Raw genomic sequence first — 17,798 nt, 5'->3', positions numbered from 1 at the left:
TAAGTATTTTCTGACTAAACTTACCCCGCCCATCCAACTTGTGCCCTCAAGTGCTGAATTAATTTGTGCATAGTGGGTTCCCTTCAGGTGCTCCTCCCACTTCCAAAGACATGCAGGTTCAATGAATTGGTAACTCTAAAATTGACTGTATGTAGATCTGAGTGACATTCCTCAGAGATGTTGGTCCATATTGACTTTATGGTCTCCCATTCAACCAGTCTGTCCATTCTCCTCTGAACTCTGACATCAACAAGGCATTTTCATCCACACAACTGTTGCTCACTGGATATCTTCTCTTTTTTGGACCATTCTCTGTAAACCCTGGAGATGGCTGTGTGTGTAAATCCCAGTAGATCAGCAGTTTCTGAAATAGTCAGACCAGCCTGTCTGGCACCAACGACCATGCCATGTTCAAAATCACTTAAATCCCCTTCCTTCCCCATTCTGATGTACGGTTTGCACTTCAGCAAGCCGTGTTCACCACGTCTAGATGCCTAAATGTAACAAGTTGCTACTATATGACTGGCCAATAACCTATTTGTATTAACAAGCAATTGACCAAGTGCACTTAATGAAGTGACTGATGAGGGTAGTACCGTGAATATGCAGAATTCATGGGCGCATTATTCATGAATTATTTACGTGACCCAAATCGACAGATGTGGTGACAAGGATGAGTTGTTATAGCGTGACAGCTAACAGTTTAACAGTTTATTTCATTTGTGCCAAAAATATAACAGTCTCAGGGCAATTACAATCTTTAAACAATTAAAACATCATCTCATCTCATCTCATCTTCAACCGCTTTTCCAGGTTCGGGTCGCGGGAGCAACAGCTCCAGCAGGGACCCCAAACTTCACTCTCCCGTGCCACATTGACTACCTCTGACTGGGGGATCCCGAGGTGTTTCCAGGCCAGTGTGGAGATATAATCTCTCCACCTAGTCCTGGGTCTTCCCCGGGGTTTCCTCCCATATGGACGTGCCTGGAACATCTCCCTAGGGAGGCACCCAGGAGGCATCCTAACAAAATTAAAATAATTTGACTACAAATAAAAACCAATAAAAATGCATAAGAAAAATGACAATACTACAATGTAAAATTTACTCAGAATACTTGCTTAAAATTATGTGACTTCAAATGTCTTTTAAAATGGTCCAAATTAAGTACTTTGATATGTCTAGGGATAGAGTTCCACACTTGTGGGGCTGCCCACGTGAAGGCATGAGTCCCAACCTGGGTCCTACACCTGGGTCCTACACCTTCAGGTTGAGTTGGCTGCTGGAGCGTAGTTGTCGCGGTGGATTGTGAACCTCAGTCAGATCTTGAAGTTACGTTGGTGCGAGCCCGTTAACGCACTTGTAGGTCACCAGTGCAATCTTGAAGGATATGCGGAATGACACCGGCAACCACTGCAGGTTTCTCAACAGTTGTCACATGATCATATTTCCCTGCACCACATACCACACAAGCAGCACAGTGCTGATGCATCTGCAGCTTGCTCACAACGCATTTAGGCACCCCGTACAGAAGGGCATTGGAATAGTCAATATTGGAGCTAACAAATGCAGTAGCTGGTTTATCAAGATATTTCCTAATTTGTCGTATCCACTTGAGTTGGTGATGTCCCTTCTGACAGATGTAATTAATATAATTCATTTTGATATGCTGGTCAAACACAACACCAAGGTTCTTCAGGGAATGAACTGGTTTAATAAATGAATGTCCTACTTTGATCTCCTTAATTGTCAGTTTAGTCAGTTGAGTTTCAAGGAGCATGAATTCTGTCTTCAGATCATTGATTTTCAAAGGGTGGGACAAGTATGGATAAGAATTTATTATTGGTTGGTTATACTGTAATTTGCACACATGTTGCATTATGCCACCAAATATTATCATATGTCAGACTGTAGGAGCAATCAGGACACATCCTTCACCTGCAGTTAAAGCGGCTGAGAATTGTGGCCGCGTAGCTGCATATACAAGCGCTTTCCGATAAACAAGAGCACACACATAACCATCAAAATAGGGCCCCTATAGTCCAGAGCTATTAACATTATGAGAGACTTATTCAGCCTGCAGTTTTACAGAAGACTGATATCCTAAATAATTAGGGGAGGAACATTTATGGGATTGGAAATCAAATTAAGTGCTTTGAACTCTGCGTGATTGGAATGTACATTAAATCAGTGTCTGCAGCCGTGCGGCAGCTGGATCTGCCTTCGATCCAGCTCGCCATTATAGTGCTGCCTGAGAGGAACTCAACTTTTAGAGCTGTTGTTGTTATCATTTCATGCAGGTATGGGTGTATTACAGTCCAAATGTTTGGGTAAGTGATAGTGGGCGTGTTATGATGATACTCTGAAGTTTGTGTGTGTGATGTGTTGGTGGAAGGTGTGTCAGGAGGTGGAAAGTGTGTGTGCCTGCATTGTGCATTTCATCGCACCTCTTAAACATCACTCATAACCAATTACGCTGAGATTACTGAATTTGAAAGTAAAATGATATGCCTGCAGAGACTGACTGACTGATTTGCTCTTTCTGGCAGGCGGAAGTACAAGAAGACATCCCAGAGGTAAGGCTTGCTGCTGGGACTCTGGACCTCCTCCATCACTTGCTTCTCCTCCTTGTTCGTATTTTGCCACAGTCAAAATATCCCGCAAAACATCCTCCTGAGCCTGTATCGAATAATAAACTGAGAATCAAATTTGTGATGCCACCAGGAGGGTTTTAATTATGGCTGCAATTTACATTTTGTAAAAGGTGAAACAATAATTTGCGTGACGGTTGGTTTTGTTAGCTATCCTGGCAAGTGTTGCATGCTAATTTAGCCATCTGTAGCTAATTAGCATTGATTGTGTGAGTTGGCTAAAAAACAAAGAGAAACTTTGCTGTTGGATGATTAATGTTCTCTCTGTGTCGGTGTTTTTAGATTACTGTTGCCGCTCTGCCAAAATTGTTTTCATGATTTTGCAACTTGCTATTCAAAAAAGAAAACAGCAGCACTGCATTTTTCTGACAAGGAGCAAATAGTTAGCACAGTACTTCAGTGAGCCAGAGCTGACGGATGTCCACCAGAAATGAACGTTCAGGTTAACTAAATACATAATATTTTATCATCATCATCTACAGGAAAGATGTCAGCCTTGACTCCCATAATGCACTGTGTGCCATAGCAACCAGCACAAAGGGTAAAACAAAATGGTGTTCAGTACTTTTCTGAAGGCAGTTTGATGTTGTCATGTTTTTCATTTTCATGTTTTCATTTTCATGTTGAATTCACTGGTCTACAGCTAAAATGCTTTCAAAATAAATGTAGTCAAATTTTACTAATTTTGGGCCACTGTGAAATAAAATGATGTTTGAAATGGTTGATTAGCTCTAGTTTTTAAGGTGATATGCTACTACTTTGCTATTAAAGGTTAATATATACTGTAGCCCTCTTGCTGATTTTTAAAGTGTTACAAAAAGAACATGTGAAATATTATATAAACAATCAGACAAACATGAAAGGACATATGTTTATGATTTATTATCAAAACTACTGTCAGTACAATATAATTGCCATATTTTTTGGAGTATAAGTCTCTGTTTGCCTTACTAGTTTTGGAGGCCCTCCAACTTATACTCTGTGCGACTTATCTACCGAAAATTCACAAGTTTGTTATTAACAGTAATTATAATGACTATTTATGTAGAACTTTCCCAAGAATCAAAGCGCTAAACAAAATAAACTTGAATAATAAAAGAATATATGGCAATAATAAAAAAATACATGACAAATATGCACAAAAATCCCAAATTAAAGAGTTCATAACACAGAAAAAGGTGTGATTTATACTCCAGCGTGACTTATATGTTGTCGTCCCCCCCCCCAGAGGCATTTTTTGGCAGGTGCAACTTACAGTATGTTTTTTGCATTTGAAAACACATCTCAGGGAAAACTGCAGAGAATAATACAGGACACAAATAACATGTAAAATACGAGGTCTGTCCGTAAAGTATAGGTCCTTTTTATTTTTTTCAAAAACTATATGGATTTCATTCATATGTTTTTACGTCAGACATGCTTGAACCCTCGTGCACATGCGTGAGTTTTTCCACGCCTGTCGGTGACGTCATTCGCCTGTGAGCACTCCTTGTGGGAGGAGTCGTCCAGCCCCTCGTCGGAATTCCTTTGTCTGAGAAGTTGCTGAGAGACTGGTGCTTTGTTTGATCAAAATTTTTTCTAAACCTGTGAGACACATCGAAGTGGACATGGTTCGAAAAATTAAGCTGGTTTTCAGTGAAAATTTTAACAGCTGATGAGAGATTTTGAGGTGATTCTGTCGCTTTAAGGACTTTTCACGGTGCGAGACGTCGCGCAGCGCTCTCAGGCGGCGTCATCAGCCTGTTTCAAGCTTAAAACCTCTACATTTCAGGCTCTGTTGATCCAGGACATCGTGAGAGAACAGAGAAGTTTCAGAAGAAGTCGGTTTCAGCATTTTATCCGGATATTCCACTGTTAAAGGAGATTTTTTTAATGAAAGACGTGCGGGCGGATTGCATCGTCGGCTCGCAGCCGCCGTGACGCTCCGTCACAGGAAAAACACCTCTGCTGGAAGCCTTAAGGACAAGTTGGAACATCTCCAGCTGATAAACAATTTCTCATATACTCACTCCACTGAAAGCCATCAAAAGCCAACTGGATTTTAACAAATGGTTATCAACACGGAGGTGTTTTTCCTGTGCCGCTGCGCCGCGTCAGCTGCGTCCCGACACGCGGACCCGTCTGCACGTCTTTCATTAAAAAAATCTCCTTTAACAGTGGAATATCCGGATAAAATGCTGAAACCGACTTCTTCTGAAACGTCTCTGTTCTCTCACGACGTCCTGGATCAATAGAGCCTGAAATGTGGAGGTTTTAAGCTTGAAACAGTCTGATGACGCTGCCTGAGAGCGCTGCACGACGTCTCGCACCGTGAAAAGTCCTTAAAGCGACAGAATCACCTCAAAATCTCTCATCAGCTGTTAAAATTTTCACTGAAAACCAGCTTAATTTTTCGAACCATGTCCACTTCGATGTGTCTCACAGGTTTAGAAAACATTTTGATCAAACAAAGCGCCAGTCTCTCAGCAACTTCTCAGACAAAGGAATTCCGACGAGGGGCTGGACGACTCCTCCCACAAGGAGTGCTCACAGGCGAATGACGTCACCGACAGGCGTGGAAAAACTCACGCATGCGCACGAGGGTTCAAGCATGTCTGACGTAAAAACATATGAATGAAATCCATATAGTTTTTGAAAAAAATAAAAAGGACCTATACTTTACGGACAGCCCTCGTATATAATAAAACATGCAATAAGTGATGTTTAAACCCACACCTATTCATTCATGCATCTCATGCCATTAATTTGTCACCTTCCTTTGCTCATGTAAATAAATGCTTTTAACTTTGAGTCAACACTGAACCTGATCTCCCCTGCTAAACAAATAAGAGCTTCATAATGAAGCAGATAATGTGGCACGCAAACTTTCATGTTCTTCTTATTCTCATCATGTTTTCATAAGTGTATCTCCATATTTCTATATTACAGAGACTTAAAGAGGACATTTTTGACATTTTCGAGAGTTTTGCAAATTTATTAAAATTTAAAAAAACTAATAAATCACCTGTATATAAGTATTCACAGCCTTTGCCATGAAGCTCAAAATTGAGCTCAGGTGCATCCTGTTTCCACTGATCATCAATGAGATGTTTCAACAGATTAATTGGAGTCCACCTGGGGTAAATTCAGTTGATTAGACATGATTAGGAAAAGTACACACCTGTCTACATAAAAGGTTCCACAGTTGACAGTGGATGTCAGAGCACAAACTAAGCATGAACTCAAAGGAACTGTCTGTAGACCTCTGAGACAGGATTGTCTGGAGGCACAAATCTGGGGAAGGGAACAGAAACATTTTTGCTGCGTTGAACGTCCCAGTGAACACAGTGGCCTCCATCATCTGTAAATGGAAGAAGTTTGGATCCATCAGGACTCTTCCTAGAGCTGGCTGCACATCTAAACTGAGCGATCGGGGGAGAAGGGCCTTAGTCAGGGAGGTGACCAAGAACCAGTTGGTCACTCTGTCAGAGCTCCAGCATTCCTCTGTGGAGAGAGGCTTATTCTTACATTGAAAGAAAAATCCGTACATATATAAAGTCTTTAAACCTGCATACTTATAGTGATGGGGAAACAGACTTGAGCTTTGTACATTATTAACAAATGATACATAAAGTATTGAGGAATAAGGATAAGTAGTTAATGCAATCTTTAAAAATGTTATAACGGATACATTGAGTATCAATTAATGGTTTATTAATGCTTAGTAAACAATAATTTGTGAGGAAAAAATGTAAAGCCAATAAAACTATGATTTGTAAAGTATTTTTATCACTAATGAATAGTGTCTGATTTTACGTTTGTAAATGAACTATTACTGATCAAATTTTCTTTAATGGTTTATAGAGAATTAAATCATTTATAAATGTTTTATAAAGGCATTACATATTTTGTTATTAGTAATATATTTATCTATTTTTGTTCTTATCAATGAGTAGCTAATAAAAAAGAATGCTTTGTAAATGTTTTACAAGTAGTTATTTAAGCATTTACTTACACTTTATAAATGCGTTACTAATGCTTCTACCATACAGGCCTGATTGGTGGATTGCTGCAGAGATGGTTGTCCTTCTGGGTAACACTTTATATTAACTGCATGCTATACGGAAGCCACTCCCTAGTAAAAGGCACATGGCAGTCTGAAGTTTGCTTGGAGAAAAACCAAATCAACACGTGGATCACATAGATAGCAAACTTGGTGTGGTAGCCCTGAGCAAAATGGGATCAGCAAATTCTTACTGAATGGGAAATAATTAGTTTTAAAACAGCACGATGTTGTTAATTCAACAACAACAACAACAACAAAATGCTGTTGCATTTACTAGTTTAAAAAGCGATTATTTTGTAAATTACAATGCCTTATACCATAAAGTGTTTTTGCTGTATTTTTATTGAATTATTTTGGTAACTACAGTTGCTAATTTTGACTGGAAAAACATATTAAAAAGTAAAATAAAACATTTTTTTTAACATATAGGGATCCTATCCATGCTACCATGGATATCGACATTTTCACCTATTCATTGGCAACAAGGAAGGTTTTACTGAAAGTGCTTTAACTTGTCACATGCCTTTAAATTATACAGCTGGTGAACACACGACAGTGTTTGTGCTCTAAATTAATACTGCTCTAATTAAATTAATTGATGAACCCCACAACTTGTAAAAAAAAAAATACATAGAGCCCAGGTTGAAAAATGTGAAACTTACCGTTTAGTACGTCAACATGAGAGAGGAAGAGAGAGGGAGAGAGAGAGAAAAAAAAAAACTCTATTCAATGCAACATTTTTATCTCTTTTGTTGTGTTTCTACAGTTTGGATAAATCACCATATTGTCTTTGGTTGAGGCTCAATGTGGAAAACACTTCAGCAAAAAGAGGAGAAAAAACGAAAAATTTAATAACTGGGAAATTCCCCACCAATGAAGCTTAAAAAGTATGATGTGATTATGCAAAGTGCTGCTCTAACTCATGGTCCTGTTTTGTGAACTGTGGAACTGCTGCACAGTTAGCGTAATTGAACAAAACTGTGCTCATCCTACTTAGTGGCGCAGTATGTGGTCGCTTAAAGTGGTACCGAGCCAGCTGTTGGAAACATTCTCTCTCTCTCTCTGTCTCTGTGGAGGAGCGAGGTGATTGACAGCTCCATATGTGTCTGTGCAATTACAGCCGAGCTAATTGGCAGAGAGAAACACTGGGACATTGTCATTACTGACACACCAGGACAACCCCTTACAAACGCAGATGGAGAAAGAGATAACCCGCTTCAGACGGGGAAGCATGGGGAGAGAGAACCATTCATGTGTGTGTGGAATGGGAGTGAAGAGATGGAAGTTGCATCAGAAAGGAAATGACTTCTTTCACTGGTGTATAGACACAATCCACCGTGATCGAACACATGCGTATGATTGCGATCTGTTGTCTCCAGTTATAAATGCCTTAATCGCTTTTGCGTTGTAATTTGTTTCTATCATTTCACAACTGAGATGCATTTGTTTTTTCTTCAGTATGCAAAAAAGGTCCAATCTGCAAAAAGGTTGCGCCAACCAGGCAACAAACAGATTGTTTGCTTGAGCATTTATTTTCTCAGAGAGGTGTCTGAATGAAACAGGCTTTTATTTCAGCTCGTGAATGTAAAACACTGGTCGCCCCTTGTTGCCAGGCTTTTAAAAGCTTCAAGTGTTTCGCTGTGGAATCCAGGCGAGCCTCCAACCTTAAATGGCTGTGTGAACCGTGCCCGGTTGCCATCTCTGCTGAGCGTGCGTGCGTGTTGTTGCTGGTGCATTTGTAAAGATTGTAGCCTTGGATGTGTTGTCGGTCATCAGCACATGTTTTCAGTGCCGGTGATGAATCAGCCTCCTCAGGCGTCTGAAGATCTCCTCAGTCTGAGTTTATAAGACGTGCTGTGAAGTATTAAGATTTGCACGCAGAGAGGTAATGGGTGTGTGTGTGTGTGTGTGTGTATACATTCATTGCAGTTATCAACTCCAGGATCTCTTACAGAGAAACTCTGTATTGTTTGTCAAGTTTGTTTTAGGTTTGCAACATAGAAAATCAGGTATGTTCTTCTTGATTTTCATTTATTGTTAATAATAATTAATTTTTGTTTAATCTATTATCCAGGTGATTACACCCGACTGGCTATTGCTTCCATTCATGTGTGTTTAACTATATATGTGCATAATAATAATAATAATAATAATAATAATAATAATAATAATAATAATAATAATAATAATATTTTAGACCAAACTGATTTGGACTAAAACTGGTGAAACGACTGAGGGTCAGCCAAGGATGAAATTATTTGATATAGAGAAAAATCAGTTAAAAGTTAAACATTTCAGCCTAATATTTATATATAGACGATATTAGGAAAGACTACACTCTAAAAAAATGAACCACTGTTTCAACGAGATTAAGTGACGTAACAATTTCCATAGATTTCTTTAAGCTACTTCAACTTAACTAAAGTTATTTCAGTTTAACTAGAGAAGTCTTCTCCTCCTCTCCAGTACTCTGGAATAGACCTTACCGGGGAGGCTGAGGAGTGTGATCCCCCTATAGTTGGAACACACCTTCCGGTCCCCCTTCTTAAACATAGGGACCACCACCCCGGTCTGCCAATCCAGAGGCACTGTCCCCGATCGCCACGCGATGTTGCAGAGGTGTGTCAGCCAAGACAGTCCCACAACATCCAGAGACTTAAGGTACTCAGGACGGATTTCATCCACTCCAGGAGCCTTGCCACCGAGGAGCTTTCTAACCACCTCAGTGACTTCAGCCTGGGTAATGGATGAGTCCGCCTCTGAATTTCCAGTCTCTGCTTCCTCTTCAGAAAACGTGACGATGGGATTGAGGAGATCCTCGAAGTACTCCTTCCACCGCCCGACAACATTCCCAGTCAGGGTCAACAGCTCCCCACCCACACCGTAAACAGTGCTGGTGGAGAGCTGCTTCTGCCTCCTGAGGCATCGGACGGTTTGCCAGAATCTCTTCGAGGCCGACCGATAGTCCTCCTCCATAGTCTCCCCAAACTCCTCCCAGACCCGAGTTTTTGCCTCTGCAACCGCACGGGCTGCGGCATGCTTGGCCTGTCGGTTTTATTTTCAATGTCTCTTTCATACAAACAAAGGGAACTGAGTCATACTTGGGAACTGTTCATTTTATCATTGTGCCCAAATGTCACTGCCTTCCCTGAATCCACTCCACCCAACACAAACAGAGGAATCCATTCACAAGAGGTAGTTCAACAAGTCAGAGTGTGAAGAGCATGAGACAGAGAGAGAAAGAGAGCAATGGTTATTGAGAGAGGTAGAAGGTTACAAAAATAAGGAGTGGCTTTAGTGAAATTGATGCTTTGTCTTGAATAAATAAAAAGCTTTTTTCTAATTGTGGTATTCTAAAACACAAATAAACAACCCTCCAGAAAGAATTTTGCACTTACATATTTAGGGGTCCAAGCCCAGCGGGGCTGGGGACAGCGGTTGCAAAGTAACACTGTTCCCAGCCCCAGCAAGTCTGAGAACCCTACAGCTTTCATTGGGATTTTTATTTTTAGTTTATTTTTGTTTTTTGTTCCCCATAATAAATGCAGTACTACAGCTGAACTCAGCCACATAGGGTGTACTGCCAGTACATTCTGAGTGCCAGTCCCACAACCAGATAAATGAGTAAGGTTGCATCAGGAAGGGCATCCGGCATAAAAGAAGCCAAAATAACCATGAAGCGTACAAATTGAACTTTCATACCGAACTGGTCGAGGTATGGGTTAACAACGGTATCGGGTAATGGACCCGATACTGCATTCATTTACTTGTACATGTACAGTGGGGCCTAAAAGTATTTAGTCAGCCCCTGATTGTGCCAGTTCTCCTACTTAGAAATATGAGAGAGATTTGTAATTTTCATCATACATACACTTCAATTTTGAGAGACAAAATGAGAAAATTTTTAAAGAATTTATTTGTAAATTATGTGGTAAAATAAGTATTTGGTCACCCACAAACAAGCAAGATTTCTCGCTCTCACCGACCTGTAAATTCTTCTTTAAGAAGCTTTTCTGTCCTTCACCTGTTACCTGTATTAATGGCATCTGTTGGAACCTATTATCTGTATAAAAAAACACCTGTCCACAGCCTCAAACAGTCAGACTCCAAACTCAACCATGGCCAAGACCAAAGAGTTGTAGAAGGACACCAGGAAGAAAACTGTAGACCTGCACCAGGCTGGGAAGATTGAATCTACAATCGGCAAGCAGGTTGGTGTGAATAAATCAACTGTGGGAGCAATTGTAAGAAAATGAAAGACATACAAGACCGTTGATAATCTCCCTCGATCTGGGGCTTCATGCAAGATCTCATCCCGTGGGGTCAAAATGATCATGAAAACGATGAGCAAAAATCCCAGAACTACATGGAGGGACCTGATGAATGACCTGCAGAGAGCTGGGACCAAAGTAACAAAGGCTACACACTACACAGAGAGGGACTGAAATCCTGCAGTGCCAGGCGTGTCCCTCTGCTTAAGCCAGTATGTGTCCAGGCCCATCTGAAGTTTGCCAGAGAGCATATGGTTGATCCAGAAGAGGATTGGGAGAATATCATGTGATCAGATGAAACCAAAATAGAACATTTTGTTTAAAACTCAACTTGTCATGTTTGGAGGAAAACGAATGCTGAGTTGTCCAAGAAGACCATACCTACTTTTTCAGCATGGGGGTGGAAACATCATGCTTTGGGGCTGTTTTTCTGCAAAGGGGACAGGACGACTGATCGGTGTTAAAGCAAGAATGAATGTGGCCATGAACTGTGAGATTTTAAGCCAAAGCCTCATTCCTTCAGTGAAGGCATTGAAGATGCAGCGTGGCTGGGTCTTCCAGCATGACAATGATCCCAAACACACCGCTCAGGCAACGTAGGAGTGGCTCCAGAAAAAGCATTTCAAGGTCCTGGAGTGGCCAAGCCAGTCTCCAGACCTCAACCCCATAGAAAATTTGTGGAAGGAGTTGAAAGTCCATGTTGCACAGCGACAGCCTCAAAACATCACTGCTCTAGAGGAGCTCTGCATGGAGGAATGGACCAAAATACCAGCTACAGTGTGTGCAAACCTGGTGAAGACTTACAGGAACCGTTTGACCTCTGTCATTGCCAACAAAGATTATGTTACAAAGTATTGAGTTGAACTTTTGTGATTGATCAAATACTTATTTTCCACCATAATTTACAAATAAATTCTTTAAAAATCCTACAATGTTATTTCCTGGATTTTTTTTCTCATTTTGTCTCTCATAGTTGAAGTGTACCTATAATGAAAATTACAGACCTCTCTCTCATCTTCTAAGCAGGAAAACGTGCGCAATCAGGGGCTGACTAAATACTTTTGGTTCTGGGGCTCCCCCTATTGGTGGGCCCATGCCAGTGCCCTGTGTGCTTCCCTTGGGTGTTGGGTGGCTCCATGCGACCCTGTGGGGGGGGGGGGGGGGGGGGTGCTATCGGGGTACGTTCCGGCGCCGTCGGCCCACTCCCCTGTTGGTTTGCTGTGCTGCCCGTTGGCTGCGGGGGCTGCCTTTCCTGGCCCCTGTGCCCTTCTGCTGCCCCTTTTTGCCCTGGGGCCCTGCGTCCTGGACCCACTTCCGTTTTTGCTCACAGCTGGCCGTGTGGCTTCTGACGTGCCGGAGTGTTCCATGTCATATGGTAAGGTTCTGTACTCTTGTCTTGGCCCAACACACCAGCCACAGTAGTGATCAGTATTTAGCTGTGATCTGGGTCTCTGTGTGTGGATGGTCGCGTGTTTGTGACCGTCACCACAATTCGGTTTTTGGGTGCCCTTAAGAGGATTAGCACTACGGTGTTCTGGATTAGGGTATGGATGTTCACTAATTAGACAACGGACTGTTGCTGTCACTGTTTGTTCATGTGTGGTTGTTTGTCATGGTATGTCATATGGCTGGGGCCCCATCTCCTCGGTGTCTCACGTCACAGTTATTGTCTTCACCACTTGTCTCTCGTTCTTGTCTGTCTTTGTGTTGTTTTGGTGGTCGGCCCTTCCTGATAGAAGCTGTCGGCTGGCTTTGAGTAGGATGTTGTAGGATGTTGTAGGCTGATCGGGAAGGGCGGATGGGGGTCACACACACACACACACACACACACACACACACACACACACACACACACACACACACACACACACACACACACACACACACACACACACACACACCACAAAACTCATGCGCTACATACCTTCTGTCTTGCAAGAATGAATTGCATATATGCGTATTAATGTTCATAAATGGTTCTGCCAGCGTGGCATTTACCATTACTATATATGCAAACAGGGGGAGGAAAAAATAAATAAATAAATACTTTTTGGCCCCACTGTAATCATGAAACCCCTCTGATACTATGACACCCGATACCCCTTTACAGCAGCGTGATGTCAACCTCTCAATGGGGGATTTTCATGCACACGCTCCATAATATCTAGACTATACGCCGCTACTTTTTCATAGGTTTTGAACACTACTTAAACCGTGATGCGGCCAAATTCATGGACTTTTACAGGCTTTCATGTAATTCACTCACAAGTCGAAGTACATCCATCAGTGCTGTCCACTGACTGACTGGAAGCCGCAATCATCTTGCTGAATAAATTCAATCACAGAGTAAATAGAAAAGTCTTACCTGTTCGTGGAATTCCTCATCACATGATCCTGAAGAAAAATAATCCACATACAGCCTCTTGAGTTTGGAAAACAACATCTGAAACCACTTTAATTCCTTGTCATGGCTGGAAAAAAGTTCCTCTGTGACTTCGGAACTTTGCGCCACAGTTCCCTCCGTCAGATCACGGTTTCAGCGGCGGAGATTGACCATCAGGTCCACTACACGTGTAATTTGTTTGTTGAATGTCTGTGGCACTGCGTTCAGAACTTAACTCCTCTCCTTCCACTGGCCACACTTTTGCGCCTGAAGTTGAACGAGTCACTGCGCACCTTATTCATTAACGTCGCAGTTCCCACAGAGAACAGGTGATTCTGTGTGCACACAATGAAATTATCCCATGATCCACAAAGAAAAAATAAATAAAACTAGAAGCACCCAGAGAGCGCAAACCTCCGCCAAGGCCATAGGGTCATTGACATCACACGGAATACCCTTTGGCAAAGAGACTTATTCCACGTCGTTTCACGCATCTACCGTCATGTTTCATATTCAGTGGTTAAACCCTTAGATCTTCAGCAAATGTATTTATAAAGAGAAACTGCATGAACTGAACTACACGTTTTTTTTAATTTTCTAATAACGAGTTTATTCAATGAGGAGAACCAAATGTTAAATTATTGTTGTGTTGTAACTTAATTTTTGTTCAGCCTTTGTGACCCGTCTTCATGAAGTTAGATGCCAAAATGTTGAAATTGGTCCTATCCTGCAATGATAAAGAATCCTTAAAAAAAAAAAAAAAAAACACTGGATCCGGATCATGTTCCGGATCATTACCAAAATTTAATGACTTCTAAGATAGGCCAAGATACACCCCTAGTAAAAATTTCATTGAAATCTGTTGAGGATTTTTTGAGTAATCCTGCTAACAAACCAAACAACCAACCAACCAACCAACAAACAAATGGACGCGACCGAAAACATAACCTCCTTGGCAGAGGTAATAATGTTAAAATGACTCTGTTTTGCATCCGTGCAGTGTGGAGATGCAGCCCAACACTGTGTGTGTGTGTGTGTGTGTGTGTGTGTGTGTGTATATGCGCACAACATGCTCCTTCAATGTTTGCATGTTCGACTTTGGGGGAAAACCATTTATAGGTATGAATTTGTGTATGTTACCGGTACATATTTAATAAAAAAGAAGAAAAAAATAGTGTGGAGAGTGAAAGACTGTTTAGCTCAGTGTCACACATTGTAGATTAAAAACAGAAACAGGCTCACAGCTGATAATGCAGAGAAGCTTCTTTTCATCAAAAAGTATCTGCCCCTCACTCAAAAGGCTTTTAGTCCTCATAGACATAAATAAAGTTATGGATGGACAGTTTCAGTTCTGTTCCTGTAATTGTATATTTTGTAGTGCTGAAGTCCACAGGTTACATTTAAGTGAGATGTCTGCCAGTGTCATGTTTGTTAAGAAACACACAGTTGTTGTATTCAAAAAGTGAAATTGTGTATTTTAAGTGAAATGTTTGTGAATAAAAACAAAGCTAATGATATTGGTAGCAGTTACAGTCAAAACGTAAGTGAATAAAAACAAAGCTAATGATATTGGTAGCAGTTACAGTCAAAACGTAAGTGAATAAAAACAAAGCTAATGATATTGGTAGCAGTTACAGTCAAAAAGTAAGTGAATAAAAACAAAGCTAATGATATTGGTAGCAGTTACAGTCAAAAGTAAGTGAATAAAAACAAAGCTAATGATATTGGTAGCAGTTACAGTCAAAAAGTAAGTGAATAAAAACAAAGCTAATGATATTGGTAGCAGTTACAGTCAAAAAGTAAGTGAATAAAAACAAAGCTAATGATATTGGTAGCAGTTACAGTCAAAACGTAAGTGAATAAAAACAAAGCTAATGATATTGGTAGCAGTTACAGTCAAAAAGTAAGTGAATAAAAACAAAGCTAATGATATTGGTAGCAGTTACAGTCAAAAAGTAAGTGAATAAAAACAAAGCTAATGATATTGGTAGCAGTTACAGTCAAAACGTAAGTGAATAAAACAAAGCTAATGATATTGGTAGCAGTTACAGTCAAACGTAAGTGAATAAAAACAAAGCTAATGATATTGGTAGCAGTTACAGTCAAAAAGTAAGTGAATAAAAACAAAGCTAATGATATTGGTAGCAGTTACAGTCAAAAGTAAGTGAATAAAAACAAAGCTAATGATATTGGTAGCAGTTACAGTCAAAAAGTAAGTGAATAAAAACAAAGCTAATGATATTGGTAGCAGTTACAGTCAAAAAGTAAGTGAATAAAAACAAAGCTAATGATATTGGTAGCAGTTACAGTCAAAACGTAAGTGAATAAAAACAAAGCTAATGATATTGGTAGCAGTTACAGTCAAAACGTAAGTGAATAAAAACAAAGCTAATGATATTGGTAGCAGTTACAGTCAAAAAGTAAGTGAATAAAAACAAAGCTAATGATATTGGTAGCAGTTACAGTCAAAAAGTAAGTGAATAAAAACAAAGCTAATGATATTGGTAGCAGTTACAGTCAAAAGTAAGTGAATAAAAACAAAGCTAATGATATTGGTAGCAGTTACAGTCAAAACGTAAGTGAATAAAAACAAAGCTAATGATATTGGTAGCAGTTACAGTCAAAAAGTAAGTGAATAAAAACAAAGCTAATGATATTGGTAGCAGTTACAGTCAAAAGTAAGTGAATAAAAACAAAGCTAATGATATTGGTAGCAGTTACAGTCAAAAGTAAGTGAATAAAAACAAAGCTAATGATATTGGTAGCAGTTACAGTCAAAAAGTAAGTGAATAAAACAAAGCTAATGATATTGGTAGCAGTTACAGTCAAAACGTAAGTGAATAAAACAAAGCTAATGATATTGGTAGCAGTTACAGTCAAAAAGTAAGTGAATAAAAACAAAGCTAATGATATTGGTAGCAGTTACAGTCAAAAAGTAAGTGAATAAAAACAAAGCTAATGATATTGGTAGCAGTTACAGTCAAAAAGTAAGTGAATAAAAACAAAGCTAATGATATTGGTAGCAGTTACAGTCAAAAAGTAAGTGAATAAAAACAAAGCTAATGATATTGGTAGCAGTTACAGTCAAACGTAAGTGAATAAAAACAAAGCTAATGATATTGGTAGCAGTTACAGTCAAAACGTAAGTGAATAAAAACAAAGCTAATGATATTGGTAGCAGTTACAGTCAAAAAGTAAGTGAATAAAAACAAAGCTAATGATATTGGTAGCAGTTACAGTCAAAAAGTAAGTGAATAAAAACAAAGCTAATGATATTGGTAGCAGTTACAGTCACAAAGTAAGGAATAACTGATGAATTAAACATGATTTCAAAGTCATCATAAAACTGCAATACATTTCTATTGGTACTCTGTATCGACAAGTACACAAATGTATGCACTCAGTCTGGGAAAAAAAGTGGTATCGGTGCATCACTAGTATGTAGTTTGAAGTCGGCACTTTCAACATACATTCAAACAGAAACTCAGAGTCTGGTGGTTTTGATGGGAGGACCGCTTAATTCGGTCATGTGACTTTTTCACGGATAAGCGTCACACGACTCCAGAGACTTTTAATTAACAAACTTCTTGCACTCATTTATGAATGACAATATCCAATTTCCATGACAACTGGTGACACAAAACAAACACATCATCATGAATTGATCAATTTGGTGTTGCAATACTTTCAAGGAGAACTAAACAATCTGTCTCTGTACAATGAACAAAAGTACATCATATTTAAAGTATTTACAATCCAGTTATGTATGGTCTATTTAAATTCATGTACATTAACTGTCATTTTAATTTTGCAAATTAATTTCAAAACATACAAGACAGCTGAGTTAGACCTGTCTGTAATCTAATCTACAAGAAGCACTACAGCAAAAATAAATTCACTAAAATCTTAAAATGCACAACATGGAATTTTCTGATCCACCATTTCTTTAAAATGAAATCATAAAGATGTAATTTAAAGAGTAGCATATGTATGGCTTGTTGTTCTGTCAGCTTCCTCCTGACCTACTTAAAGCAGGAGAGGAATCTCAGTCCAAAAAATAATATTTGCATGTGGAGGTGACAGAGAAACACCGGTGTACTGATAGAAAATACAAGCAAGAGCAGTCGAGAGGGGGCTCGATAGTGTCACGCTGAGTCACAAGAGAAAATTGAACTCTGTGGTTAATGTCAGTAATAAAGCAATGAATCTTCCAGGCATTGGCTGGATTTCAAGAAAAGCCCATTATGCCCATGCCATTATCTAAAGCTCTCTGTCTGCCTTTTCTGTTGCTCATTGGCTATTTGTCAGTCACCACAATTGTTTGGCTATTTGCTGGAGGTGATTTATTAAAGGACAACAAAGCCACATAGGTTTCACATTTGAACTAACTACAGAAACAAACACAGTTATATGTCAGTAATGAAGTAAATAATATCTCTTTGACATCTGT

General features: G+C 39.7%; 1 protein-coding gene across 5 annotated transcripts in view; it reads left to right on the top strand.

The window, feature by feature from the left end:
* The window catches only part of LOC117521436 (calcium/calmodulin-dependent 3',5'-cyclic nucleotide phosphodiesterase 1C-like), a 303,704-nt gene that overhangs the window by 117,999 nt on the left and 167,907 nt on the right, over nt 1-17,798 (top strand). Inside the window, exon 2 of one of the 5 annotated variants that reach the window (XM_034182734.1) lies at nt 2,548-2,574. The exons of the other annotated variants lie outside the window; for them this stretch is intronic. Coding sequence (XP_034038625.1) covers nt 2,548-2,574 — 27 coding nt within the window. The remainder of the gene's footprint in view (nt 1-2,547; nt 2,575-17,798) is intronic. 5 annotated transcript variants of the gene reach the window in all.

The sequence above is a fragment of the Thalassophryne amazonica genome, chromosome 12, assembly GCF_902500255.1.
Source record: "Thalassophryne amazonica chromosome 12, fThaAma1.1, whole genome shotgun sequence".
Taxonomy (NCBI): Eukaryota; Metazoa; Chordata; class Actinopteri; order Batrachoidiformes; family Batrachoididae; genus Thalassophryne; species Thalassophryne amazonica.
This window is presented reverse-complemented; position numbering and strand designations above follow the sequence as displayed.